General features: G+C 42.2%; 5 protein-coding genes across 6 annotated transcripts; 3 read left to right on the forward strand and 2 right to left on the reverse strand.

Moving 5' to 3' along the window:
• The first annotated feature begins 406 nt into the window (after positions 1–406).
• On the forward strand, positions 407–2,116 carry nopchap1 (NOP protein chaperone 1). The gene is made up of 4 exons (XM_058078083.2): positions 407–570; positions 740–808; positions 880–1,013; positions 1,083–2,116. Exons 1-4 carry the CDS (start codon positions 510–512, stop codon positions 1,254–1,256), a joined length of 438 nt encoding a protein of 145 aa, XP_057934066.2. The 5' UTR covers positions 407–509; the 3' UTR covers positions 1,257–2,116.
• rint1 (RAD50 interactor 1) lies at positions 1,085–8,642 on the reverse strand. 2 transcript variants are annotated; one of them, XM_058078072.2, is made up of 15 exons: positions 8,382–8,642; positions 8,189–8,314; positions 7,817–7,932; positions 7,560–7,733; positions 7,352–7,492; positions 7,084–7,273; positions 6,869–6,979; positions 6,563–6,788; positions 6,360–6,497; positions 6,198–6,292; positions 5,798–5,902; positions 3,638–3,858; positions 3,377–3,557; positions 2,773–2,891; positions 1,085–1,863 (listed from the first exon to the last, which is right to left on the reverse strand). In XM_058078072.2, the coding sequence occupies exons 1-15, from the start codon at positions 8,613–8,615 to the stop codon at positions 1,650–1,652; spliced, it is 2,391 nt and encodes a 796-aa protein (XP_057934055.2). In that variant the 5' UTR covers positions 8,616–8,642; the 3' UTR covers positions 1,085–1,649. The 2 variants fall into 2 exon arrangements, with proteins under 2 accessions (XP_057934055.2, XP_078654152.1); XM_078798026.1 differs by lacking the exon at positions 1,085–1,863 and having other exon boundaries at positions 3,350–3,557.
• A 5,655-nt stretch (positions 8,643–14,297) lies between these two features.
• Positions 14,298–16,695, forward strand: prl2 (prolactin 2). The gene is made up of 5 exons (XM_058077988.2): positions 14,298–14,353; positions 14,429–14,607; positions 15,312–15,419; positions 15,591–15,770; positions 16,282–16,695. The coding sequence occupies exons 1-5, from the start codon at positions 14,332–14,334 to the stop codon at positions 16,474–16,476; spliced, it is 684 nt and encodes a 227-aa protein (XP_057933971.2). The 5' UTR covers positions 14,298–14,331; the 3' UTR covers positions 16,477–16,695.
• On the reverse strand, positions 16,015–20,647 carry hspa14 (heat shock protein 14). The gene is made up of 14 exons (XM_058077742.2): positions 20,530–20,647; positions 20,182–20,262; positions 19,915–19,997; positions 19,177–19,225; positions 18,997–19,102; positions 18,841–18,931; positions 18,668–18,772; positions 18,409–18,570; positions 18,172–18,327; positions 17,992–18,094; positions 17,702–17,917; positions 17,415–17,579; positions 17,229–17,296; positions 16,015–17,163 (listed from the first exon to the last, which is right to left on the reverse strand). Exons 1-14 carry the CDS (start codon positions 20,584–20,586, stop codon positions 17,085–17,087), a joined length of 1,521 nt encoding a protein of 506 aa, XP_057933725.2. The 5' UTR covers positions 20,587–20,647; the 3' UTR covers positions 16,015–17,084.
• A 2,352-nt stretch (positions 20,648–22,999) lies between these two features.
• Positions 23,000–25,327, forward strand: cdnf (cerebral dopamine neurotrophic factor). Its single transcript, XM_078798064.1, has 4 exons — positions 23,000–23,465; positions 23,642–23,769; positions 23,973–24,114; positions 24,561–25,327. Exons 1-4 carry the CDS (start codon positions 23,390–23,392, stop codon positions 24,725–24,727), a joined length of 513 nt encoding a protein of 170 aa, XP_078654190.1. The 5' UTR covers positions 23,000–23,389; the 3' UTR covers positions 24,728–25,327.
• Positions 25,328–25,940: the final 613 nt, after the last annotated feature.

Genomic DNA, 25,940 nt, shown 5'->3' on the forward strand with positions numbered 1-25,940 from the left:
CTTTGTTTTATCTTACATTATTGTATGTTTCACCACTTCATGACGTGCTTGCTAAATATTACATTTTCTATAAATACACAAAGTACACTGAATTGTATAGACAAAATACATTTGTTTCACATTGAATTGTATTTACCTTTAGAGATAAATGCGTGTTTTATTGAATTTTGTGAAGTAAATTAAAATAAGTCCGAGTGTGACGTCCTCCACAGTACCGGTTGAGCAGCCTTTGAGAACAGTGTCTCAATTCGCGGACTTCCACACATACTTTGTGGTTGTCTAATTTATTTATTTATTATTTGTTAATCTCATCTTATCTGTCATCACTTACTAAAACAGACATTTTCAGCAGTCATTCGATGTATCGTGCCTTCTTTGTATGTCATTTTACTCCCAAACTACAGAGGGCGCAACTGGAACATTAAGTTTATTATTTGTTATTCCTTCAACGCGGATGTTACGCTAACTAACACATGTAAGGATTGTTTTGTAGTCGTGTCCCTTTAGCGATGGATGAAAAAACTAATAAATCGAGTTCAAAGGATTTGCTGTCATGGGGCAACGGTGGAGGTTTGTAAAGAAAGCTTTTTCTTTGCTGTTAAACTGGAGGTTAGATGTTCGAGTGGGGAGGGGCGCTCGCGTTGGCTGGAGTCGCAGCATTTATATTGGAACACATGCTAGCATGTATTGGTAGACAATCAACGCTATGCACATTTGTTTTTATTGAATGACGTCACAGGTCTTGCTGAGAAGCTACTCCTGAAACCAGTGACTGCCTTGAAAACCGAGAGACTTCCACCAAGCAGCGGTGAGATGTGCTTTGCATTGCAGTTTGCAATGTTTAAATTGAGAAATAATGGTTTGTTTTTTGTGTTTCAGTGATGGAACGGTTGCAGAGTTTTCTCCCTCAGATTGCAGAAGCAAATCAAAAGCTCAAGCAGCAGATGGAGGGATCTCCTGCAGCACACTTCGACATAGAGAATGTAGAGGAGGCGGAAAAAGTGATAGAGATGGTGAGTGTGAAACACGTTTTACAAATGTCTTTTCATCTGATTATTCAGATTTTTTTGCCATCTTTCCAGGATGTTGCATTGGTGGAGCTCAGCGACTCTGAGGGTGAGGAGGATGCATCAGAATCCGATGAGGACTCTGATGAGGAGTGTGGTTTAACTGAACAGAACCTCAAACTACCACGACACAACAGAGGCAATAAGGACAAAATCAACATCCAGGTTGTGGAGCAGAACGTGGACTAGATGTAGGACTTTATATCAACAATGGGACTTCTTTACGTTGATGAAAAAGGCATTTGTAGGACACAACACTTTTGTACAGAAAGATGGAAGAGCTTCCTCAGCCCCATGGGAACAGTTTGTGCCTTCAGAGCAGGCAGCGCCATTCATACAACATAAGTCAAGGCGTGATTTTTCTAATGTGCCATGGCTCAAAGGTTGGGAAACAACGCTTTATTGTATAATTTCTACATGTAATTGCTTTTTGTGTGTGTTTGGCTTTGTCGGAATAAAATAATCCACACCAGCTTGGATTCATGTGGAAATTACCCTTGACTTCAGATCAAGTCGATAGGTATTTTGTTGATATTAAACTAGGTTTCATATTGATCTCGATTGAAATCAAACCCATACACTTCACTGTCCGGGCCAGGAGGCTCTGAGGTTGAGGAGAATGAAGACATCACAGGGAGCCAAGTAGTAAACGCCCAACTCGTTCAACACAGACTGCGGTGAAGGGTCATCCCTCCCCGTCCAATCTCTGGTCGTCTCCTCAGATTCCTTAATGAGAGTCCTCAACAGGATGGCAGAACCCACGTTGAGACATAAGATGATGCAAGCCTCCTTGACACTAGCAAAGTACATAGTAGATTATTTTTCTTTCTAAACATCAAATCATGGAGACATAAAATGCTTTTAAAATATAGCTACAACAACAACAAATATTCATTTAGCTGTGTTTATGACTTGTATTTGTTCACAATATATTAGTTGCAATAATGATTCTGTTTCTTCTGTTTTGTGGGATGTACATGTAACTAAATAATTTGGTGGTCAAAGCTGTTTTCCTTTCCACTTTCTCATGCACACCAAATCATTATTAAAGTTCTAAAATAAAGCCGTTGTGTTCATTCATTTTCTACCGCTTATCTTCACGGGGGTGCTGGAGCCTATCCCAGCTGTCTTTGGGCAAGAGGTACACCCTGGACTGGTCGCCAGCCAATCACAGGGCACATATAAACAAACAACCATTCACACTCACATTCATACCTATGGGCAATTTGGAGTCGCCAACTAACCTAGCATGTTTTTGGAATGTGGGAGGAAACCGGACTACCCGGTGAAAACCCACGCATGCACGGAGAGAACATGCAAACTCCACACAGAGATGCCCGAGGGTGGAATCTAACTCTGGTCTCCTAGCTGTGTGGCCTGCGCGCTAACCACTTGGTCGTCGTGCAACCCAGCTGTTGGATGATTATGTTTTTTTTCTCTCTCAAATTATTGCCTGATTCCTATTAACACAGTTTGCAGTTCAGATAAATAAACAAGCATTTATGCTATACATTGTTAAATTAATACCTCTACGACTATTATTATCTATATTTCTCATTAATATTCCAATTTTGCTGGGTATATGTGTTAGAAATGTCCACTTTGTACATTCTGGCTATGCTTGCTGCATATTGTATTTCCTCTTCCAATAGCAGATGAATGTAAAAGCTGTGTCTAAAATGCTGTGATCTACCAGTCCACTTACTGCTTAAAAAAGTTCTCCGGTCTTTTGCAGTGGTGTCCGAAGAGAGGAAAAAGATTTCTGGTCATGTCAAACTGAAGCTGAGCCGCTCCACCATCACTGAAATGATTAGACAGAATCACCTGAAAAATAAAGTATGAGTAAAATACAGGTAAAAGGTAAAAGTAAAACACGTGAATTTATTTTGCATACATGTGTACAGTATCTAAAACAAAAGCAGTACACCGCTCACATTTCAGCAGCGATTTTTATCATAACATATCTTCTTAAGGGGCAATACTATAGAAAAACATAACTTTGTTATACGTTAAAGTAGTAGTCTGACCTGTATAGCAGTATAGATGTACAGAAAATGACAACACACTGCCATAATTGTCTAAATACCTGGCAGCACAAGTAAGAAGATGAAGGAAGGATGAAGAAGTGTGACAATGTATACATTTAGACAATAGTGGCTTTGTATAGACGTAATACTTCTTACACTGACTACTCCATAAGGATATCAAAGTTTCTTTTACATACTAATGCCCCCTAAGAAGATAAAATAAAAGGCTTGCTGAAATGTGAGGGGTGTACTCACTTTTTATGCAGCATGCACAGTCCTTACTTCTTGGTAGAGAAAACTATCAAGTCTTTCTGCAAGGCCCTGCCAAGCCAGCTGGAACAGAAACAAACTTAGGACCTGGTGGAGGTTCAACAGACTATCCCTGATGCAAAGCATCATGGGACATGCAGAACTGGACAAAGTCATGGCAGACATGTCATGCTGGGATGGATGACAAAACCATCTAAAGGAAAAGACAGAAATAGAATCCATCAATGCCAAGTTAAGCGTAATGAAGGGGATTTTGATGTTTGTGTGTCCCACCTGTCTTGGCAGTACGCTACGGCTTTTTCCGTGATGTCTCTCATGATTCCATCCAGCAGCCTCCCCATCATGTCACCTTTGAGTCGATCCAGCAAGGCCAGCAGACCTTCAAACAACGAGCCCTCCAGAGAAGCCAGACGACCCATCTCCATCACCCCGAGACCTCCCACGACTGTCTCATCGCCCAGGGACACTGCAGCCTGCTGAAGTTGTAGGAAGAACTGCAACAGAAACAATAAAAAGGTGCGTGTGTGTGTGTGTGTGTTGGAGGAGTATTTATCAACAAATGCTGCATCGTGTGGTAGCTTGGTGCTGCATGTTCAACACATCAACACATATTTTCTATACGGAAAGAAAATCAAACATATATGAGATTTATCAGTACCAAAAATTAACAATACAATAATGCATCTGATTTATACCAACAAAAATATACAGTGCATCCGGAAAGTATTCACAGAGCTTCACTTTTTCTACATTTTGTCATGTTACAGCCTCATTCCAAACTGAATTAAATTAATCTCTTACCTCAAAATTCTACACAAAATACTCCATTATGACAATGTGAAAAAGTTTTTTTTTTGACTTTTTTTTAATTTATTAAAAATAGAAAACAAAAAAATCACATTTACATAAGTATTCACAGCCTTTGCCATGAAGCTCAAAATTGAGCTCAGGTGCATCTTTTTTCCACTGATCATCCTTGAGATCTTTCTACAGCTTAATTGGAGTCCACCTGCAGTAAATTCAGTTGATTGGACATGATTTGGAAATATAATAACTGTCTATATAAGGTCCCACAGGTCCGATGGTCACTCTGTCAGAGCTCCAGCGTTCCTCTGTGGAGAGAGGAGAGCCTTCCAGAAGGACAACCATCTCTGCAGCAATCCACCAATCAGGCCTGTATGGTAGATTGGCCAGATGAAAGCCACTCCTTAGTAAAAGGAACATGGCAGCCCGTCTGGAATTTGCCAGAAAGCACCTGAATGACTCTCAGACCATGAGAAACAAAATTCTCTGGTCTGATGAGACAAAGATTGAACTCTTTGGTGTGAATGCCAGGCGCCATGTTTGGAGGAAACCAGGCACTGCTCATCACCAGGCCAATACCATCCCTACAGTGAAGCATGGTGGTGGCAGCATCATGCTGTGGGGATGTTTTTCAGCAGCAGGAACTGGCAGACTAGTCAGGATAGAAGGAAAATGAATGCAGCAATATTTAGAGATATCCTGGATGAAAACCTGCTCCAGAGCGCTCTTGACCTCAGTAGACTGGTCATGTACCTTGACCATATAGACAGTAGACATTAGCACACAGCCAAGATCTCAAAAGATTGGCTTCAGAACCACTCCGTGAATGTCCTGGAGTGGCCCAGCCAGACTCCAGACTTGAATCCGATCGAACTTCTCTGGAGAGATCTGAAAATGGCTGTGCACAGACGTCTCCCATCCAACCTGATGGAGCTTGAGACTTATTGCAAAGAAGAATGGGCAAAACTGCCTAAAGATAGGTGTGCTAAACTTGTGGGATCATATTCAAAAAGACTTGAGGCTGTAATTGCTGCCAAAGGTGGATCAACAAAGTATTAAGTAAAGGCTGTGAATACTTATGTAAATGTGATTTTTTTGTTTTCTATTTTTAATAAATTCAAAACATGTAAAAAAAAAAACTTTTTTCACATTGTCATAATGGAGTATTTTGTGTAGAATTTTGAGGTAAGAGATTAATTTAATTCAGTTTGGAATGAGGCTGTAACATGACAAAATGTAGAAAAAGTGAAGCGCTGTGAATACTTTCCGGATGCACTGTAAGTAAAGCTATTAAAAGCTACATTGATGAGACAAAAATCTACCGCAGGAAGTACTGTCAAGAGTCTATATTATGATTTTTATGTCTTATTTTCTCTGATTATATCTACTAAATTTGGCAATACAAATGTAAAGGTAACAATAGAGGTATTACTTCATGTCAAGGGGGCACTAGTTATGATAAAGAAGATCATACTTTATGGAAATTCCCCTAAAACAGGCAGATCTGGAACCAATTAACCGTGATCAACAAGGGACGACTATGATGAGTTAGCCACTGCCAACACAAATAAGTACTGGGGCATGCTCGATATAGCTGCCATTTGAAAACAAGGGAAAAGACAAACGTACCACATTGTCTCCCCAGTCTGTCAGGATGGTTGAAATGTAGTTGACCGCATTGAGGATGGCACAATAGCGCGGGCTGAGTGGGCAGCGTGATTCCTCCTTCATCACCTAGGAGAGAAAAAATGGCCACCACCAAGATTGAAAAATCCTATGGGAAAATGGAATAGCACCAGTGAAAATGGAATAGCACCAAATTGTACAACATGGTAGATTCCAAGGGCCCCTGGGAAGTGATGAGAAGCTCAGTGGACCGTTCTAGCTAGCTAGGTGGTAGCCGCCAGTGACATATAGGCATGTAAAGAAACATGCAAGAAACGTTCAACACCAATAGGTTTGGGTGCTCAAACAGGCTAGCATTGGTTAGCGTGTCAAGATGTCAAACAAGTCTTGTTGACATTCTTACCTGGGTGAGTCGTATACGGAAGTCATCGACCAGTTCTCTTTGTAATTCCAGAAACTTCAGCTGTGCAGAGACACAGGGTAAAGCCTGGTAGCGGTCTGAGGAAAAAAAAGTTAAATTCATTAAAACACACAAATGTGTTACTCACAGAAAGGTCATTCTTACCCGTAATAACCTGGAGCAGAGTCATGAACGTCTCAGCGCAGTCCGGAGACTTAAGCTCATCCATGTCACGGATGTCTTTATACTGAGAGCTCCATGCGCCCTCGGCTGACAGCATGGCGTCCACTTTCTCCACAGCCACTGCACATACGACCGGTGAATCCACAACAAATTATATGTTGACGGGTGAAATTTTGCCCACATACTCTTCTTCTCCACTGTGAGCCACTTCTGAAGGATGGCGTCCTCCAGCAGGAGGTGGAGCAGACCAGGAAGCGACGCAGGGTATGAGTGGTTGCTTCGCAGCTCCTTTTCAAATTGCAGCACCTCCTCCACCAGGTGGCAAAAGGGCGCGTCGTCATAGAGCAGGCGGGATGCATCACCAGCTACCTTCTCCTGGACTAAAGATAGCAGGCCTCGACACAGCTCCACCTGCATGTGGACATAGTACATTCTCTTTGTGTTTAAATTGTTTTATTATATTATACTCTATTTTATATTTTTATACACACCCTGGCGTTGATGGTGGCACCAGCTCGGTCCAGGATAGGCTGGATCTTTTCCTCCATGAAGCTTGTGCTGTTCCCTATCCACATTAGCACCTGAGTGAGGTACCACTCTGGCTGAAAATGCACAAACAAATACAAGTTTCATATACCAATTAACACCTTAATAACTGTAGCTGGTGAATATTCCGGGATCCCCTGTATTTGTTTGGGAGACAAACCTTGCTGAGGGTGTTGGTCTGTCGATTGCCATAAAAGTGGTATCTAAACCTCTTGCTGAGCGGCTGCATCATGATCTGGATGGGCAGGCAAAGGGGGGGAGCTTGAGGACAAGGCGGTGCTGAAGGAGCGCCCTGGGTGGAAGGTTCAGCTTTCGAAGGAGCAAACGTCCGCTGAGAGATGAGGTCATCACTAGAGAGGGTTGGTTAAGGAGTACAGATGTATGAGAGAGCCACAGGATGTAGAGTGGATTTCCAAATGAAAGGATACGGTGTCTGCAGGGCGAGCAGCTGTGTGACGAGCAGCTCCAGCTGACTGGCAAGCTCTTGCCCACTGGCAGTGGGTGTCAGGGACTGGGTCGGAGGGGAGATAATGGGCCAGTGAAGCTGTGTCAACACCTTCTCCAAATCACTGCGAACGAAATAGGATTATATTGTATGTATTTTACAACCCTGGAGCTTTAGACGTTTTTTTTTACCCGGCCAGGCGATCTTTGATGATCTTGTGCCAAAATTGTAGAGTTTCTCTGAGAAAGTCACGGAGGTGAGAACATTTTGACTGACTCAGTCCGGCATCCATCACAGCCATTCTCTCAACAGCCCTGATGGCTTCCCACACACTGCTGGTCATTAGACACTGCTGGACGACAGCACTGTAGGTGTACAGTTCAATGCATTGTTATTGACTCTATCAAAGCTAACATACTTCGACTGTCAAATAGTCTACTTTCCGTACCTCAGCTCTTCAATGTGCTGAAGGCAGCGGAGATAATTCATGTGTCTCTCCACTGTCTCAACCTGGTTAAGAGTCTGGCCAAGGGTATCCATCCATGGCTGGACCTCTTCAAGATGCTACAAGATGATACATGACAGTTTCATGGAAAATATAATTGAAAATAGAAATTAAATATTGATTTATGAAGTAAAGTAAAGGTAAAGTAATAGAGCATTTTGTTTTCAGCTTAACATTTTATCCAAAATCCCCATGTCCGAATCCTTTTGTGAGTAGGTGTATCCAGTATGCAGTACTTAAGGAGTGCAGTTAATGATGAAAATGCTTACTATGCATGTAAAAATAAAGTACGCTACAATATGCTATCTACAGTACCTGGGACAGTGTTTCGGAGATATGTTTTTCTCTCTGTAGGAGCTCATCCAAAGAACATCTAGCATCTTCCGCTGCAGAGAGAGCTGCAGACACTTGAGGAGGCACAGAGCTGGACACTGTCAAGACCTAAGAGACGTACAAACACATGCACATTATATTATACAATGACCACATCATATTATCATATGATCACCTGTTCTTCCAGCAAGCTGTTTTCCTCCTTGAGTTTGTGCAGCAGGCTCCCAACGTTCTTCAGGGATTTGACGTCGCTGCCCACCTCTTTGTCCAAAAAGTCTACCACATAGTCGCGTAACTCGTCGGAAATGAGTGAAAAACAGCCGCCGTCCTGAGTAACTGTCACAGCAGGATTTAATAAGTCTTCTAAATGTTGGTCGGCGGTGTTTTGTTTAGCTGCGGACGCCGCCATCTTGGCTGTCAACAAAACTTCCGCTCCGAGTGCCACGGATGCTACGTGAAGGGGGGGCGCTTGATTTTGAATTCGGCGTCGACCGTGGGCGGTGACTTATGTAAAAGAAACGTGCATTCCCCGCCAGTCAATCAACCGGTCTACACGGGGTTAATGGATGTATTGAAGATTATTAGGGCTCGAGCACTGACCAGTGCGAAAGCCCTATTGTAATCGTAATGTTTACAATTGTCTGTCACTGTGTGTGTACATAGACTCTAACGCGCCACCAGCTGGTGGAAATGTATATCTGCCGTAACTTCCTTATGCATAGTCGGATCGTCTCCAAATTTTCTGATGGGTTGGGTCATCCTCCAGTCTCTGACTGTGTGTGTACATAGACTCTATAGCGCCACCAACTGGTGGAAATGTATATCTACCGTAACTTCCTTCCACATGGTCGGATCGGCCCGAATTTTTTCTGGTGGTTTGGGGTACCCCCTGGTTTATGACTGTGTGAGTACATAGACTCCATTGCGCCACCAACTGGTGGAAATTTATATCTGCCGTAACTTCCTTACGCATGGTCGGATCGTCTCGATTTTTTTGGTGGGTTCGGTCACCCTCCAGTCTGTGACTGTGCGTACATACACTCTATAGCGCCACCAACTGGTGGAAATGTATATCTGCTCTAACTTTTATCCTGTGTAGTCCGATCCGCCCGAATTTTTAATGGTGGGTTGTGTCAACCTCTGGTATGTGACTGTGTGTGCATATAGACTCTATAGCGCCACCAACGGGTGGAAATGTATATCTGCCGTAACTTCCTTCCACATGGTCGGATCGGCCTGAAATTTTTTCTGGTGGTTTGGGGTACTCGCTGGTCCGTTACCATGTGTGCGCATAGACTATATAGCGCCAACCACTGGTGGAAATGTATCTGCCGTATGTACCTTCCACACGGTCAGATTGTCGCAAATTTTTCATGGCAATTTGGGGCGTCAGACAGGACGTGACCGCATACCCGCATTGGCACCGGTGTCGCCCCCTCCTGGTAGAAAATTATAAGTGCCGTAACTCCCTTACGCCTTATCAAATCGCCCCGTTTTTTTACGGGGTGTCCGCGCGCCCCTCCACTCGTGCGTGTACCCCCGACTCGTGCGTAGCCCCGAGCGGCGCCGGGGTGCTCGAGCCTGCTCATCACTGCTTGCAGTTTTAATTAGTATATTCGGACTTGGTATGTATAGTTTTAAATAAAAAAAAAAAGACTTTTGCAGTTAGGGCCAAACGTGTGAGTGAATTTAAAGGACCAATTAAGGCAGGGGTGTCCAAAATGGTCATGCACATATTGTGAACACTGTGAATTCACTTAAATCACAAAATTTTAATCCACCTTACTCAACACTTAATTTGGCCATTTCAAAACATTTGAAATATATTCCTCTCTCTGTAATGAATGCATTTAATATGAAATAAAATAAAGTTTTTGGCCATATTGGAATTTTTATATACATATATAAAATATATGTCTACAGTGCATCCGGAAAGTATTCACAGCGCTTCACTTTTTCTACATTTTGTCATGTTACAGCCTCATTCCAAACTTACCTCAAAATTCTACACAAAATACTCCATTATGACAATGTGAAAAAAGTTTTTTTTGACATGTTTTGAATTTATTAAAAATAGAAAACAAAAAAAATCACATTTACATAAGTATTCACAGCCTTTGCTTAATACTTTGTTGATCCACCTTTGGCAGCAATTACAGCCTCAAGTCTTTTTGAATATGATCCCACAAGTTTAGCACACCTATCTTTAGGCAGTTTTGCCCATTCTTCTTTGCAATAAGTCTCAAGCTCCATCAGGTTGGATGGGAGACGTCTGTGCACAGCCATTTTCAGATCTCTCCAGAGAAGTTCGGATTCAAGTCTGGACTCTGGCTGGGCCACTCCAGGACATTCACGGAGTGGTTCTGAAGCCAATCTTTTGAGATCTTGGCTGTGTGCTAATGTCTACTGTCTATATGGGGAAGGTACATGACCAGTCTACTGAGGTCAAGAGCGCTCTGGAGCAGGTTTTCATCCAGGATATCTCTATATATTGCTGCATTCATTTTCCTTCTATCCTGACTAGTCTGCCAGTTCCTTCTGCTGAAAAACATCCCCACAGCATGATGCTGCCACCACCATGCTTCACTGTAGGGATGGTATTGGCCTGGTGATGAACAGTGCCTGGTTTCCTCCAAACATGGCGCCTGGCATTCACACCAAAGAGTTCAATCTTTGTCTCATCAGACCAGAGAATTTTGTTTCTCATGGTCTGAGAGTCATTCAGGTGCTTTTTGGCAAATTCCAGACGGGCTGCCATGTTCCTTTTACTCAGGAGTGGCTTTCGTCTGGCCACTCTACCATACAGGCCTGATTGGTGGATTGCTGCAGAGATGGTTGTCCTTCTGGAAGGCTCTCCTCTCTCCACAGAGGAACGCTAGAGCTCTGACAGAGTGACCTCCCTGACTAAGGTCCTTCTTCCCCGATCGCTCAGTTTAGACGGCCGGCCAGCTCTAGGAAGAGTCCTGGTGGTTCCAAACGTCTTCCATTTACGAATAATGGAGGCCACTGTGCTCATTGGGACCTTCAAAGCAGCAGAAATTTTTCTGTATCCTTCCCCAGATTTGTGCCTCAAGACAATCCTGTCTCGCAGGTCTACAGACAGTTCTTTTGACTTCATGCTTGGTGTTTGTGCTCTGACATGCACAGTCAACTGTGGGACCTTATATAGACAGTTATTATATTTCCAAATCATGTCCAATCAACTGAATTTACTGCAGGTGGACTCCAATTAAGCTGTAGAAAGATCTCAAGGATGATCAGTGGAAAAAAGATGCACCTGAGCTCAATTTTGGACTTCATGGCAAAGGCTGTGAATACTTATGTAAATGTGATTTTTTTGTTTTCTATTTTTAATAAATTCAAAACATGTCAAAAAAAACTTTTTTCACATTGTCATAATGGAGTATTTTGTGTAGAATTTTGAGGTAAGAGATTAATTTAATTCAGTTTGGAATGAGGTTGTAACATGACAAAATGTCGAAAAAGTGAAGCGCTGTGAATACTTTCCGGATGCTATATATATATACACACACATAAATATATACACACATATATACACACACACACATACATATACACACAAACATACATATGTATATATACATATATATCCAAGTTGGGGGTTCATGTTGAGGTTCATTTTGCAATTACATTCTAGTATGGCCATGAAGAGTGAGTCTATAAGTAGATAGATTCTTTATTGTCATTGCACAAAAACACAGTTGTGAAATTGCCAACGAAATGTCGTTGCCTGGCTCCCATATAATAACAGACACAAAAGAAGTAATTTAAATAAAAAATAATTTAAATAATTTAAATAAATAATAATAATGTAAGTAAGGGGGCTTATTTGGCATTCAGCAGTCTGATGGCCAGGGGGAAGTAGCTGTCTCTGAACCTGGTCGTCCTACAGCGGATGCTGCAGAGCCTTCTCCCCGATGCCAGGCGAGAGAACAGTCCATGCTGGGGGTGTGTGGGGTCAGAGCAGATCCGATGGGCTCTAGATACACACCGGCTGTTTGCCATGTCCTTAATGGGGGGGAGCTGGGCCCCGATGATCTTCTCCGCTGTCCTCACCACTCTCTGCAGTAACGTCCAGTCCGAGGCCTTGCAGCTCCCAGACCAGACGGAGATGCAGTTGGTCAGCAGGCTCTCGATGGTCCCTCTGTATGGTCCTGACAAGACTATATAGTGCCTTCGGGCATGAATCCCCACAGGTTTCTGTGCAGGTCAGTTTGCAGAGGACAAGAGGAAAACGTGCAACTATCTGCCCGACAGCTAGTATGTCACGCTGTGTTTGTGTCAGTGAAAGTGCAGCAAAATCACGTGGATCCCCTCATTTTTCATTGCGTCCTGAGGGAACGGGACGGGCATGATTGGTTTTGGCAATTGCACTTCTACAAGGAAGCACATACAGTATATAGTGTATAGTATATATCACAGTCATTATTAGGGCTTTAGGTGTTGACATAGTATGCAAAAGGTTTGAATACGATATTGAATGATGACTGTGTACACTATCTCACAAAATTTCCTGTGGGCCAATATTATAGAAATGATATACTTTAACTTGTATGGCTTTTACAGCCATTACTGTGTAAAAGTAATGGCTTAAAAATGTCACAGTACATGTTGGAATGAACCGCAGCTCCTCTACTACTGGCAGCACTCGTGCAGCACCAGGCCATGACACCAGCATTGCTATAGTATTGCCCTTTGTGAAGATACAAGAAACGTGCTTCCGGGTGAGTCACCTGCTTACGAGATGAATCCAAGCAACGGTCTAAAGGACATGTATACTGCTGTACAGTGTCATTGTCAGGTCTTATGAAGGTCTTTCTTCCCTTCCTGTTAGTGCCAGCGGTGAGCCCAACGACCTTTCATGGGGACATGAATCATACTCACGGTGAATGTCTGCTGAGTAACCGAAACATTCAAGATGTGTGCAGTGGTATGACAGCCCCGCTTAATGATGTCATTGCTTTCGTAGGCCGCCTTAGGTTACTTCATTCAGATTGTCACTTGTGAATGCACCAAAAGAAGACGGGTGCATTTAAGGACAACAAGCATACAGTACAGAAAGATGTAGCTCAATATAATCATATAAAAAGAGGTGGGGCAGCAACCATTTAGCAAAATTAGAGGAATCTCCTCTGCTGCTATTTTCTTGTGTAGAAAAAGTGAAAGTGCAAGTGAAAGTGCAGAAACTTAAAATAAAAATGGGAAAAAAAGCTCAGCTTTTGGCTTCGTTTTTACACTGAAGGCATTTCTTGGCTGGGAAACAAACAGATGGCCAATGCAATGAAAGGATATTCCACCACCAGAGATAAATATAGAGAGAATGTTTACTGTAAGTACATGTATTTAAAAGATGTAATAAATCATCTAAAGTTATATGAAGAAATCAAGTATGGAAAGACAAGTTGATATTGTGTAAAAAAAAAAAGACAGGAACTAGAACTGGAGGTAGCAGAGATGAGGATGCTGAGGTTGTCATTGGGAGTGACCAGGATGGACAGGATCAGGAACGAGTACATCAGAGTGACAACATGTTAGAGGCCTTGGAGATAAAGGCAGAGAGTGAATATATTGGTAGAAGGATGCTGCCAGGTAGGAGGCGTAGAGGAAGACCAAAGAGGAGGTTTGTGGATGTAGTGGAGGAGGACATGAGGGTAGCTGGTGTGAGAGACAGATGCAGAAGACAGGGTTGGATGGAGGAGATTGATTTGCTGTCACACGGAACCACATGGAACTCTCCCCTTAGTCTATATATTATAACATCTGTGCAATTATTATAACTACCTAATACTCAGCTACAGTAATTCTTTTATCACCTTGGCTGTCAGATTAAAATTTTCTATCAAATGAACTAACTTATTGCAAATTCACACTACTGTTTTCACTAACATTAACTGATATCACTTGTTTTTTTTTTGAGTGTGTGTGATGTCAAACTCTTCTTAATCATGATTCATAGGACTCCAATGTCAAATGTGACATGTCTTTAACCTCCCTGTTATCCCTCCCCGCCCGTGGCTTTTTTTTCCTGACTATTAAAGCCAAGAGTCAGGGAGGGACCTTCACAAGATCTGTTCTGACCAAGGAGCTCCTCCACACTTTGCAGGATGCTGGGAAACCTCACATCAGGTATACCCATTTAACTTAATGTCATCCTGTTCTCTCCCCTCTGTAAGAATGCATCTATTTTAATTCTCCCACTAGTTTGGGTGTTATTGCTGTGTCTGACATTGGGCAGCCAACTCACGGACGTGGCTGCCGCACCTCTCTGTACCAACGCCCCGGCAAGGTGTCGCATCCTCGCCCTGGCCAACCTGTTTGACCGAGTCATCCAGCACTCAGCCAGGATGCACGGCATCTCCAATGGCCTGCACTCGGAGCTTGTAAGTCCGTTTTTTCATCAATGTATGCATTATTGTTGTGAACTATTTAGGTACATTAAATTTGGGGGTGAAAAATAATGTTAACTGCTAGGTACACAGTAGAAAAAAATTGTTTTTTTTTTAATGATGCTGTGAGAAATGTATTAATTTACCAAGATATCTTCCTCACTGTGGTTTTAATTTAATTTCATAAGTTGTAATAGTCATTATTTACTTTATCTGGAACATGCATCACTGTAGTATATCTCATTTACACAACTCAACATGTCTGAAAAGTACTAGGAAGAAACAGAGCTTGTTTGATCAAAGCCCTTCTCTATGTGTCAGGAACCCTAAATGAGGAAAAGCGGTATGGAAAATGGATGGAAATAGTAAAAACAGGCGTAGAACTGACATAATCGTTGCATCATGAATAGCTGGATATTTTTTATGATTAGACATTCATATGTAGATGTATTCATTCTCTATTATTTTGGCTACCTTATGGAGTAACAATATGTTGCATTGAAGTTGTACTCCATCACTACAATAATATACATAATGTTGAATTAAGAGTGCAACAGCATGATTAATATTTGAGCAGGATCTGATTGGATGTTGAGTGAATTCTACTATTTCATTCATTACTACTGTCCCGAAACCATGACATTTTCATGACCCCCCCTTTGGCATTTCATTCTCGGATTTCCACGTCCGCTGACCAGGAGCAGTACTTCCTGCCCAGTAGGAATCACATTGGCAAGGTCAGCCGCAACTGTCACACCTCCACCCTCCTGACCCCCAACGGCAAGGAGAACGCTCAAAGAATGGCGGTGAGTGAACCGCGTTGCAGTGTCCATGTGATATTCACTGTACTTGTGTATTTGTATTTGTGTATTTTTTGGGGGGCAGGTTCTAAACTGAATTTATAATCATCTACTTTACTATGCAGTGACATTTAAGTTTTGGCCATTTTCCAACATGTTTCCATTGTGTTACTGTAGCGAGAGGAGCTAACAGAGGTGATCCTGAAGCTCCTGGTGGCGTGGAAGGACCCCTTGTGGCATTTCCACCAGATCACCGCCCACCAGCATGACCTCGCCAACTTCAGCTTAGATAAAACTCTCGAGATGAGCAACATGGTGCACGAGCTACGCAAAGGCGTGGAGAAAGTGGCCGAGAAGGTACGCATCACCAGCTAATCATAAGTTACTGGAATCCTAAACATAGGATGATGTGAACAAATTGAGAAGGGGTAGGATTGAATAAGCTCTGCTTTTTCCTAACTTCTTTTCGCACATATTGAATTGGGCAACTGAGCTAAAACACATAATGACCATGTTTTTTCTTATAAAACCATTCATATAACTTAGAATGCAAATAGAAAATGTAACAAAGTTACACACAGAGAAATACTTTATAATAACTTTATTTAATATTATTTTGAAAGCCAGTGGCAGTTCCTCTCACTCCAAGTCAGCTGGGATAGACTCCAGCCTATCATACTTCACTATATCTCTCTATATTGAATTGTCACTGCACTCATGAGATATGCTAAACTTTATAAAGATGTTGCATTTAAATGTATTGTAGTCTAATAATGCATGTAAAGTAATAGAAATATACCCACACACAGCATATACCTAGTGTATGTTGTTATTGTGTTATCATTTGTGTGTTATCACACTACCTTAGATGCAGACGCTGGGAATAATAAGCAACTCGGTCAGTAGCCTGTCATCTTTGGAGGATATACTGCCCTCTGAAAGTGCTGAGTGGCGCCTGATGAACAACCACGAACTCCTCTACTGCTTTCGCCGAGACTCCGACAAGATCCAGAACTACCTGAAGATCCTCAAGTGTCGCATCGTCCCCGAGTACGGCTGCTAAATAGTAGAAGAGAGGAAGAAATAATACAGAGCTCCACTTCAGGGAATATACATTGGAAAGGAGTTTTAAACTACACAGATTAAGATGTAGTTTACTGTGGGATGTGTTTACTGCTGTTATGAAGCAATAGCGAAACCCAAAGACTTTGACAATCTCTATTCTTAATACAGCACAGACAAGGACTATTGTTAGTATTCCTGTTTCTGTTCATAACATGTAAATATAATGCAATATAAAATGTTTGAACAAACATTGGAGCAATGTTTTTGTCATTCTCTACCATGATGAAAGGAGCTAACTCAAACCATCACAATGTACCCCACTGGGCATCTTCCAGTTGTTATGAGCCACACACCACTGAGGGTCTAAATATTTTACACGATGGAATCATACCGCATCCATTATGACAAAACAGATTGATACCGACTGGTCACAATATTAGATAAAGAGTGGCACACTTGAATTTTGAGTGCATAAGTCTGCTCATACTAAGAAGTAAAGCCTGTAGACTTTGAATTTTTTATTGAATTCTATGCGGTAAAAAAAGAATTGGACTGGAACCGCGTGTGATGGCATGTACTGTGTTTTGGACTTGTACAGCAGTTATATCAGGATGCAGCGGCTATGGTGATGACCTCTGACCTCCCAGAGTTCTGCTCCACACAGGAAACATGAACGGAACCATCCCTGCAAGACAAACACATAGACTGTGAAGCAAACACACGGCGATGTTTTACCATCATGGTCCGTACCTTGTCATGGTGACTACAGTATCAAAGTTGTGGTGTGCCTCTTGCGGCTGCAGGTCACGCAGGATAATCTGTACCAGAGGACGAATGCTTCGCATCATTATCATTACGCATTGCTAGTTTTTATCAATTCAAACAGAGCGCAGAGGGATCTATCATTTTAAATAAGAGTTTAGGTTTTTTGGGTACCTTGGCAAGCTTCTCTGGCTGCTCTGCAGCACATCTCTGGTAAATCTCGAGGCAAACCGATGAGAGTTGGCCTCCTCCGCTAAGGGTGTGATGTCTGCGTGCAGGGAGCGGCAAGCCAGATGGCAGTAAAACGGTGAATGCCTCCCCTCCGGATTCATCCACCTCCTGACAAAACACCCGCAACAAGTTACATTCTACATGACACGTGCAAACTAAAATGTGTCATGTGTCTCATGTGTCAGCAAAATACATCAAAATGCATTGGTCAAAATGAAGAGTCTGCTGACCTTGACTAGTATGTCTGAGGCAGACACATCCACTTGGACAGATTCGTCATCAGCAACAAGGTGGTCCCTGCCGACCAATAAACCTGCCTGGAGGGCCGCCCCCACTGCAATGACCTCATCAGGAGGAGCTGAACTGAGGAGTTCCACATCAGGGAACATGTCGCGCATCATCTGCTGCAGACGAGGGATGCGGGCCGAGCCGCCACAAAGAACCACCTACAAGAAATGGAGAACTGGGGGATTACACTGGATCTTGTACTTGATCAATGTGTGGCTTTCACATACCGTACCTTGTTGATGTCACTGCTGGAGAGTTTGGTCTCCTCGAGGAGCCGTCTGATTGGCTGGATGCTCTTGTTGAAGAGCGAGGAGCAGAGCAGCTCAAATCGAGCTCTGAGAAAACAACACCATCACAAAATGAAAATGTTTTGGGTTTTTTTTTAACCACTTTCAGTCAGGTTGTCACTCACCGAGAGACATTGCAGTCAAAATCCACACCATCGTACAGGGAGTCAACAAAGCAGTTGGCTGATCCCAGAGATGATAGCGAGTGCTTGGCCATGTCTGCGCCGTTCATCAGCTTAAGCATGGCCCGCGGATTACTGCTCACGTCATGTTTAAAGGTGCTGCACCACAAAAAAACCAATGTCATATAAAACCTCTACTGCTGTATGAAGCAGAGAAGGGGGAGTCAGTGTCGTCTGTACCGTTTGAACTCGGTGGCGAGATGCTGGGCCAAGGCCTGCGTAAAACTCTCCCCACCGATGCTGTGGTCGGTGTGGGTGTTCAGAACCCGGAACATTCCACCGTTGACCTGTAGCACCGTCACGCTCAGAGAGGTCCCGCCCAGTTTGTAAACTAGAACATGGCTGCATAAATACATAAATATATATATATACTGTAATGTTTTAGTCCAAAACTGTATAACCTCAGTGTCATATCCTCCAATAAGGCCGGGTGTGATACCTCTTTGGAGCGGAACAGTCCTGTCCGATGTTATAGGCTAACAGAGCTGCAGAAGGTTCATGGATCAACCTGAGGACGTTGAACCCCGCAGCTTCAGCTGCCTCCCTGCACAACAAAACACAGAATGTGAAGGGTAAGAATGATAATATTTACATTAAAAGAATGTGACGCACCTTAGCGCACGCTTCTGAGTGTTTCCAAACTCAAATGGGACGGTAATGACGGCATCTGTGACATCGGAGCCCAGAGCTGACTGAGCCGTTTCTGCAAAAGCAGAGCATTACGTCGCTGGAATTTTTGTAGGGCACACGTATGACTGCAGGCGTTACCCTTCATTTTGTGGAAGATGAGTTTGGCAACATTCTCCGGTGCAACATACTGTGGTTGTTCTCCTGCAGTAATCTCATAATACGGCTTCCCACCTCGATTTACCACCTGGGTAGAACAACACTGATGTCATGTTCACATCACACACAAAATTAACAAATAACTACCAACAAAACACTCACCTGACACTTGGTCTCTGATTTATGAGCTTGCGTCTCTGCGTCATCAAAGCTGCCCGTAGAGAAACACAATGGAATATGGTGAAATTGTTAGGGATACACTAAAATGGCAGTTCAGCATTCACTCCCGGCAGAAAATAGAAAGTGGTTTGATATCGTTATCCAGCACCAGGTGCTGTCTCACAAGTCAATTCACTAAACAGTTTCCAGCAGGAAGAGGTTTTATTTATTTCCTTCGAGACTTTCCCCTATTCAGAATATGAAGCACCTTTCACTATTTTCTGCCACAGAGTCTTGCAGCTGAAATGGTAGATTTGTCTCTAATTATGTTTACAATGTCTAATATATGATGTTACAGTTTTTTGGAAAGCTGACTCTGTTTATATTTAACTGTCACATGATAACCTCTCAACATCCATTGCAGCCATTGCATTCCCCCATCTGTGATCCCTTCTCAAGGTTTCTTTTTCCCTACTGGATTTTGAGTTTTTCCTTGCCCTGATGGGGGTTCGGATCAGTGGATATCGTCTGTCGTCTATTGTCTATCATGTCCTGTTCTCTACTGTTGCCTACTTGTTAAGCCCTTTGAGGTTCTTTTGTGATTAAGGGCTATATAAATAAACATGACTTGACATTGATAAAGGTTGATGAAAAAAACAGCCATGGGCCACACTTTGGACACCTCATCTTGGGAGATATGAAGCTATCAAAAATAACACGTAGAACATGACATTATGTTACCTTCTGCCCAGCACTTGCTTGACTTTGACAACTGTGTTGGCAGCATTGCGGACCCGTCCTTGCTTCGCTGCGATACCCACAAGCTGCAGACGGTAAGCATATGTATTACACATCTATATCAGCGAGTACAGTATAAGTGTCATTGGTTAGACAATACAAGACATGCATTAGTGTTGGAGAGCAAAGCAACCTCAGGCAAGACAAAGCACGGAAAAAGTTAACACTGGTAGAGAGTGAGAGAGAATCACGTAAACTATTAAATCGTACCTTCTCATTGTCTCTATAGGCGACAACAGCTGGAGTCACTCTGTCTCCTGCATCATTAGCAATGACGTCAGCTCGGCCCTCCTGAACACACATACAGTACGTTATAAACTTATTACAACAAATACACAAACAAAACACAAAAATATACCCACAAATGATAGGAAATACCCATTACTAACAACTTCGGTCTCTTTAGCTGAAAATGTGCCATACAGCAACTCAAGGAAAGCTGGCTTACAGGTTGTAAGACGTTTTCGTGGAATTACGGCGTCGTAATAATAGTCTTTACTGCTAATTTCCGTAGGTACCAAATGACAGATGATATAAACATGAGTGGGTGAAGCATACCTTCAATATAGCCACACAAGCGCATGTGTAACCGAAGTGAACGCCAATGGCAGCCATGCTTAAAGCGCTGTGACCGGTGTCGGTAGGGACGGGGCATAACAATAGCTTCCGGGGCAAAATTTTCAAAACAAAAGCATGAATTGTGTTGTAAGAAAAATAAAATAGAAGAGCCCGAAAACTGTTGTCGTAATTAACATAATTTAAAAAATCCAAATAGGTGAGGTTTTTCATCATATCTAAAGGTCTAAAATGTGTTCCGAGTGTGAACGAATTTGACGAATTTCACTTTTCATCTGAATGAGTGACATGTCAGTTGAAAGCTTACAGCCAATTGAAAGGAGATTCCTTCCCCACATAAAATTCGGGCCAAGAGGTTAATTCGAAATTTATCTGAAAACAGGAATTTACACACCCACTTTATTATGGTGGTCCTATCATAAGGAACGTGTCATAGTTTCTGGTGGAAATTATTTCAGTGTAACACCTAACAATGGGTATACAACTAATAACATAAGAATCAACTCGGCATTCATATTAAATTGTAATGAAGAGAAGACAGCAAAGGTAAGATTCAGAAACGGTCATTTTTGTCCTGTATTGTCTTCATGTCTAGTGAATTTTAGACATATGATAATACTAAATTGCTAACGTCAGCTTCAAGCTAGGCGAAGTTTACTGATATGGATTTATGTTATCGAATGTTACTTGTCTTTTTAAGTGCTTGTGGTTGGAATTTTCCGTCAATTGATTTTGCTGAGCTTTGCTGCGTTAAGTACAGCATTGTTGTAGTGAAAACTATTGCTTGTTATTAATATACCCCGGTACCAAGGTATTTTGGCCTCACAAATATACAGTGAAGAAAATAAGTATTTGAACACCCTGCTATTTTGCTATTTCTCCCACTTAGAAATCATGGAGGGGTCTGAAATTTTCATCGTAGGTGCATGTCCACTGTGAGAGAGATAAACTAAAAAGAAAAATCCAGAAATCACAATGCATGATTTTTTAACAATTTATTTGTGTGATACAGCTGCAAATAAGTATTTCAACACCTGAGAAAATGAATGTTAATATTTGGTACAGTAGCCTTTGTTTGCTATTACAGAGGTCAAACGTTTCCTGTAGTTTTTCACCAGGTTTGCACACACTGCAGGAGGGATCTTGGCCCACTCCTCCACACAGATCTTCTCTAGATCAGTCAGGTTTCTGGGCTGTCGCTGAGAAACACGGAGTTTGAGCTCCCTCCAAAGATTTTCGATTGGGTTCAGGTCTGGAGACTGGCTGGGCCATGCTAGAACCTTGATATGCTTCTTACGGAGCCACTCCTTGGTTTTCCTGGCTGTGTGCTTCGGGTCGTTGTCGTGTTGGAAGACCCAGCCACGACCCATCTTCAATGCTCTGACAGAGGGAAGGAGGTTGTTCCCCAAAATCTCACAATACACGGCCCCAGTCATCCTCTCTTTAATGCAGTGCACTCGTCCTGTCCCATGTGCAGAAAAACACCCCCAAAGCATGATGCTACCACCCCCATGCTTCACAGTAGGGATGGTGTTCTTCGGATTGTACTCTTCATTCTTCTTCCTCCAAACACGCTTATTGGAATTATGACCAAAAAGTTCTATTTTGGTCTCATCTGACCATAAAACTTTCTCCCATGACTCCTCTGTATCATCCAAATGGTCATATGCAAACTTAAGACGGGCCTTGACATGTGCTGGTTTAAGCAGGGGAACCTTTCGTGCCATGCATGATTTCACATCATGACGTCTTAGTGTATTACCTACAGTAACCTTGGAAACGGTGGTCCCAGCTCTTTTCAGGTCATTGACCAAGTCCTGTCGTGTAGTTCTGGGCTGATTCCTCACCTTTCTTAGAATCATTGAGACCCCACGAGGTGATATCTTGCATGGGGCTCCACTCCGATTGAGATTGACCGTCATGTTTAGCTTCTTCCATTTTCTAATGATAGCTCCAACAGTGGACCTTTTTTCACCAAGCTGCTTGGTAATTGCTCCGTAGCCCTTTCCAGCCTTGTGGAGGTGTACAATTTTGTCTCTGGTGTCTTTGGACAGCTCTTTGGTCTTCGCCATGTTACAAGTTAAAGTCTTACTGATTGTATGGGGTGGACAGGTGTCTTTATGCAGCTAACGACCTCAAACAGGTGCATCTGATTCAGGATGATACATGGAGTGCAGGTGGACTTCTAATGGGCAGACTAACAGGTCTTTCAGGGTCAGAATTCTAGATGATACACAGGTGTTCAAATACTTATTTGCAGCTGTATCACACAAATAAATTGTTAAAAAATCATGCATTGTGATTTCTGGATTTTTCTTTTTAGTTTATCTCTCTCACAGTGGACATGCACCTACGATGAAAATTTCAGACCCCTCCATGATTTCTAAGTGGGAGAAATAGCAAAATAGCAGGGTGTTCAAATACTTATTTTCTTCACTGTAACAAAACATTGCATCCATAGTAAATAGATACTCTTCCTGTTCTTGTTCACATTTTCCAGGAATTAATGAAAATGACTAAATTTGTTCTCGCATGAACTTAACAATATTGTGTTAAGGAAACAAAATCAAATATTTTGTCATTACTATAGTGATGACCACCACTAGGGGGCTACATTGTTATGGGGGTTTTACTTTGATGAAATGTATTGCATTGTACAGTAGTGTCTATGACAATTTAAAAAAGCGAGTGGATATAAGAGAAAAGTTGAATTGTAATAATAAAATGACTCTAAATGAAGAATTGTCTGTCGTGTTGTGAGTACAGTGACGTTGGCAAGTGCAAGTGGGCTCGGGGAAGTACACTTGCTTGGGACATGTAGCTATTAATAACAAGCACCACTATGTCGCCGCTATTTCTCAGCACTCTGCTGCTGCTGTTAAATGGGGTGTCTTATTCTGCAGCAGGAAACTGTGACGGTGAGAGCCAGCTGGTTATAGTCAATATTGCAATTGATCAACAGCTTTATATATCTTGCAGTTGCTGACTGTATGTACAGTATATATTGTATTTATTATCTTGCATGTCATGTTTTCTGGCTTCTTCACTGATAAAAGCACATTTTATGACGACTAACTACAAAACTGCCTTGCAGTGTGCGTGGGCTTTCTCCACAGACTATATGGAAGTGCAGCGTCTACCCATAAGGAGCTCACTCCTGCTCTGGTGGAGGAAAAGCTGTTCCAGGCCTGTTCTGTTGCCCAGGGGAAGGAGGCAAGGCTGGTGAGAATAATGACAAATGGTAAAAGTAATGGCAAAAAGTACATGGTGACAGCTGTAAATAAATAACATATTTGTAAAATTAAATATTTACAATTTTGCATTGTCTTTTTTTTCATTACATGAATACAAGTACAAACTATTTTGTTATGGCTATGAGTAACACAAAAGGAGATAATGGAGTGCATGTTGTTGTGCTGTACCAGTGTTACTACCTAGGAGCGAGCAGTGATGCAGCCACCCGTGTCACAGCATCCGTGTCCCAGCCTCTTGCCTCCCACATTCCTGTTGACAAGATATGCCAGCGTCTCAGCAGCAGGGACATGCAGATCTGTCAGCTCAAATATGGTAATTATGTTGCGACCCCGATGCTATTCAGCTGGTTTCATTTTCAAGATATTTAAAAAAGGAAATTGATGACATTGGATCATTTTAAAATCATTGTCATCTATGTTTGTTAAATTAGAGAAACTACCATTCCCGCTTCAACACATGCAGCAAAATACTGTAGATCTACTTATGCAGGTTTCTGTAAGGGTGCCTTGTAACTAGTGATGTCACTAAAACAGCTGAGTTATGTAAACATACTGGCCTCTAAAGGCCAAATAAATAAATGAAACGTAATATTTGGTAAGTGTGTATGTCCACTTAAACCAGGGGTGTTCAGAGTGCTGACTGGGGACCATTTTCAACCTGCAGCCTAGCCTATATTGACCTACACTGACGGGTTTTAGTATATTTAATGTACAAAAAATAATCAACATGACTGGATAATGTGTTTTGTTTTTTTACAGAGCCTGAGCCGAGACAGTTGAGCAGTGAAAGCCTGAAAAAGATGAAGGTGTTGCAGCTGAGGAATATTTTAGCATCCTGGGGAGAAGAGTGTCGAGGGTGCTTGGAGAAACATGAGTTTGTCAGCCTCATCCTGGAAAAAGCACCACTTCAGAAAGCGGAGCTGTGAACAAAATCGATACACCAATGCAGATCGGGGTCAAAAGGACTACAGTGGTATGAAAAAGTATCTGAACCTTTTGGAATTTCTCACATTTCTGCATAAAATCACCATCAAATGTGATCTGATTTTTGTCAAAATCACACAGATGAAAAAACTGTCTGCTTTAACTAAAACCACCCAAACATTTATAGGTTTTCATATTTTAATGAGGATAGCATGCAAACAATGACAGAAGGGGGAGGAATAAATAACTGAACCATCACATTTAATATTTTGTGCCCCCCCTCTTTGGCAGCAATAACTTCAACCAGACGCTTCCTGTAGCTGCAGATCAGTCTGGCACATCGATCAGGACTAATATGGGCCCATTCTTCTTTACAAAACTGCTGTAGTAAAGTCAGATTCCTGGGATGTCTGGCATAAATCGCTGTCTTGAGGTCATGCCACAGCATCTCAATGGGGTTCAAGTCTGGACTTTGACTTGGCCACTCCAGAACGTGTATTTTGTTGTTCTGAAACCATTCTGAAGTTGATTTACTTCGGTGTTTTGGATCATTGTCTTGTTGCAGCATCCATCCTCTTTTTAGCTTCAACTGTCTGACAGACGGCCTCCTGATAACATCCTGATAAACTTTTGAATTCATTTTTCCATGAATGATTGCAAGTTGTCCAGGCCCTGAGGCAGCAAAACAGCCCCAAACCATGATGCATCCTCCACCATGCTTCACGTGGGGATGAGGTGTTGATGTTGGTGAGCTGTTCCATTTTTCCTCCACACATGACGTTGTGTTCCAAGTGTTCCAAGAGTGTCCAAGTGACTTTTTGCGAACATTAAACGAGCAACAATGGTTTTTTTTTAGACAGCAGTGGCTTCCTCCGTGGAGTCCTCCCATGAACACCATTCTTGGCCATTGTTTTACATATAGTTGATGTGTGCACAGAGATATTGGACTGTGCCAGTGATTTCTGTAAGTCTTTAGCAGACACTCTAGGGTTCTTTTTTACCTCTCTGAGTATTCTGCGCTGAACTTTTGGCGTCATCTTTGGTGGACGGCCACTCCTTGGGAGAGAATTTACAGTGCCAAACTCTCTCCATTTGTAGACATCTTCTCTGACTGTCGATTGATGAACATCCAGCCTTTTAGAGATGATTTTGTATCCTTTCCCAGCTTTATACAAATCAACAATTCTTGATCGCAGGTCTTCAGACAGCTCTTTT

The sequence above is a fragment of the Doryrhamphus excisus genome, linkage group LG2 (genome assembly GCF_037039965.1).
Source record: "Doryrhamphus excisus strain RoL-2023G ecotype Guam linkage group LG2, RoL_Dexc_Guam_v1.1, whole genome shotgun sequence".
NCBI classification, from domain to species: Eukaryota; Metazoa; Chordata; class Actinopteri; order Syngnathiformes; family Syngnathidae; genus Doryrhamphus; species Doryrhamphus excisus.

Bases quoted from the DNA above. Each gene is read 5' to 3' on its own strand.
- prl2 (XM_058077988.2), top strand. From the start codon at position 14,332: ATGCTGGGAAACCTCACATCAG. The intron at 14,354-14,428 runs GTATACCCATTT...TTCTCCCACTAG, and splicing joins GCTGGGAAACCTCACATCAG to TTTGGGTGTTATTGCTGTGT. The intron at 15,771-16,281 runs GTACGCATCACC...ACACTACCTTAG, and splicing joins TGGAGAAAGTGGCCGAGAAG to ATGCAGACGCTGGGAATAAT.
- hspa14 (XM_058077742.2), bottom strand. From the start codon at position 20,586: ATGGCTGCCATTGGCGTTCACTTCGGTTACACATGCGCTTGTGTGGCT. The intron at 18,773-18,840 runs GTGCGTCACATT...TTTGTTGTGCAG, and splicing joins ACTCAGAAGCGTGCGCTAAG to GGAGGCAGCTGAAGCTGCGG. The intron at 17,297-17,414 runs GTACCCAAAAAA...CCTCTGGTACAG, and splicing joins AGCCAGAGAAGCTTGCCAAG to ATTATCCTGCGTGACCTGCA.
- nopchap1 (XM_058078083.2), top strand. From the start codon at position 510: ATGGATGAAAAAACTAATAAATCGAGTTCAAAGGATTTGCTGTCATGG. The intron at 571-739 runs GTTTGTAAAGAA...ATGACGTCACAG, and splicing joins GTCATGGGGCAACGGTGGAG to GTCTTGCTGAGAAGCTACTC. The intron at 809-879 runs GTGAGATGTGCT...TTTGTGTTTCAG, and splicing joins GAGACTTCCACCAAGCAGCG to TGATGGAACGGTTGCAGAGT.
- cdnf (XM_078798064.1), top strand. From the start codon at position 23,390: ATGTCGCCGCTATTTCTCAGCACTCTGCTGCTGCTGTTAAATGGGGTG. The intron at 23,466-23,641 runs GTGAGAGCCAGC...ACTGCCTTGCAG, and splicing joins TGCAGCAGGAAACTGTGACG to TGTGCGTGGGCTTTCTCCAC. The intron at 24,115-24,560 runs GTAATTATGTTG...GTTTTTTTACAG, and splicing joins GATCTGTCAGCTCAAATATG to AGCCTGAGCCGAGACAGTTG.
- rint1 (XM_058078072.2), bottom strand. From the start codon at position 8,615: ATGGCGGCGTCCGCAGCTAAACAAAACACCGCCGACCAACATTTAGAA. The intron at 7,734-7,816 runs GTACGGAAAGTA...GTACACCTACAG, and splicing joins CAGCACATTGAAGAGCTGAG to TGCTGTCGTCCAGCAGTGTC. The intron at 7,493-7,559 runs GTAAAAAAAAAC...TTTCGTTCGCAG, and splicing joins ATCAAAGATCGCCTGGCCGG to TGATTTGGAGAAGGTGTTGA.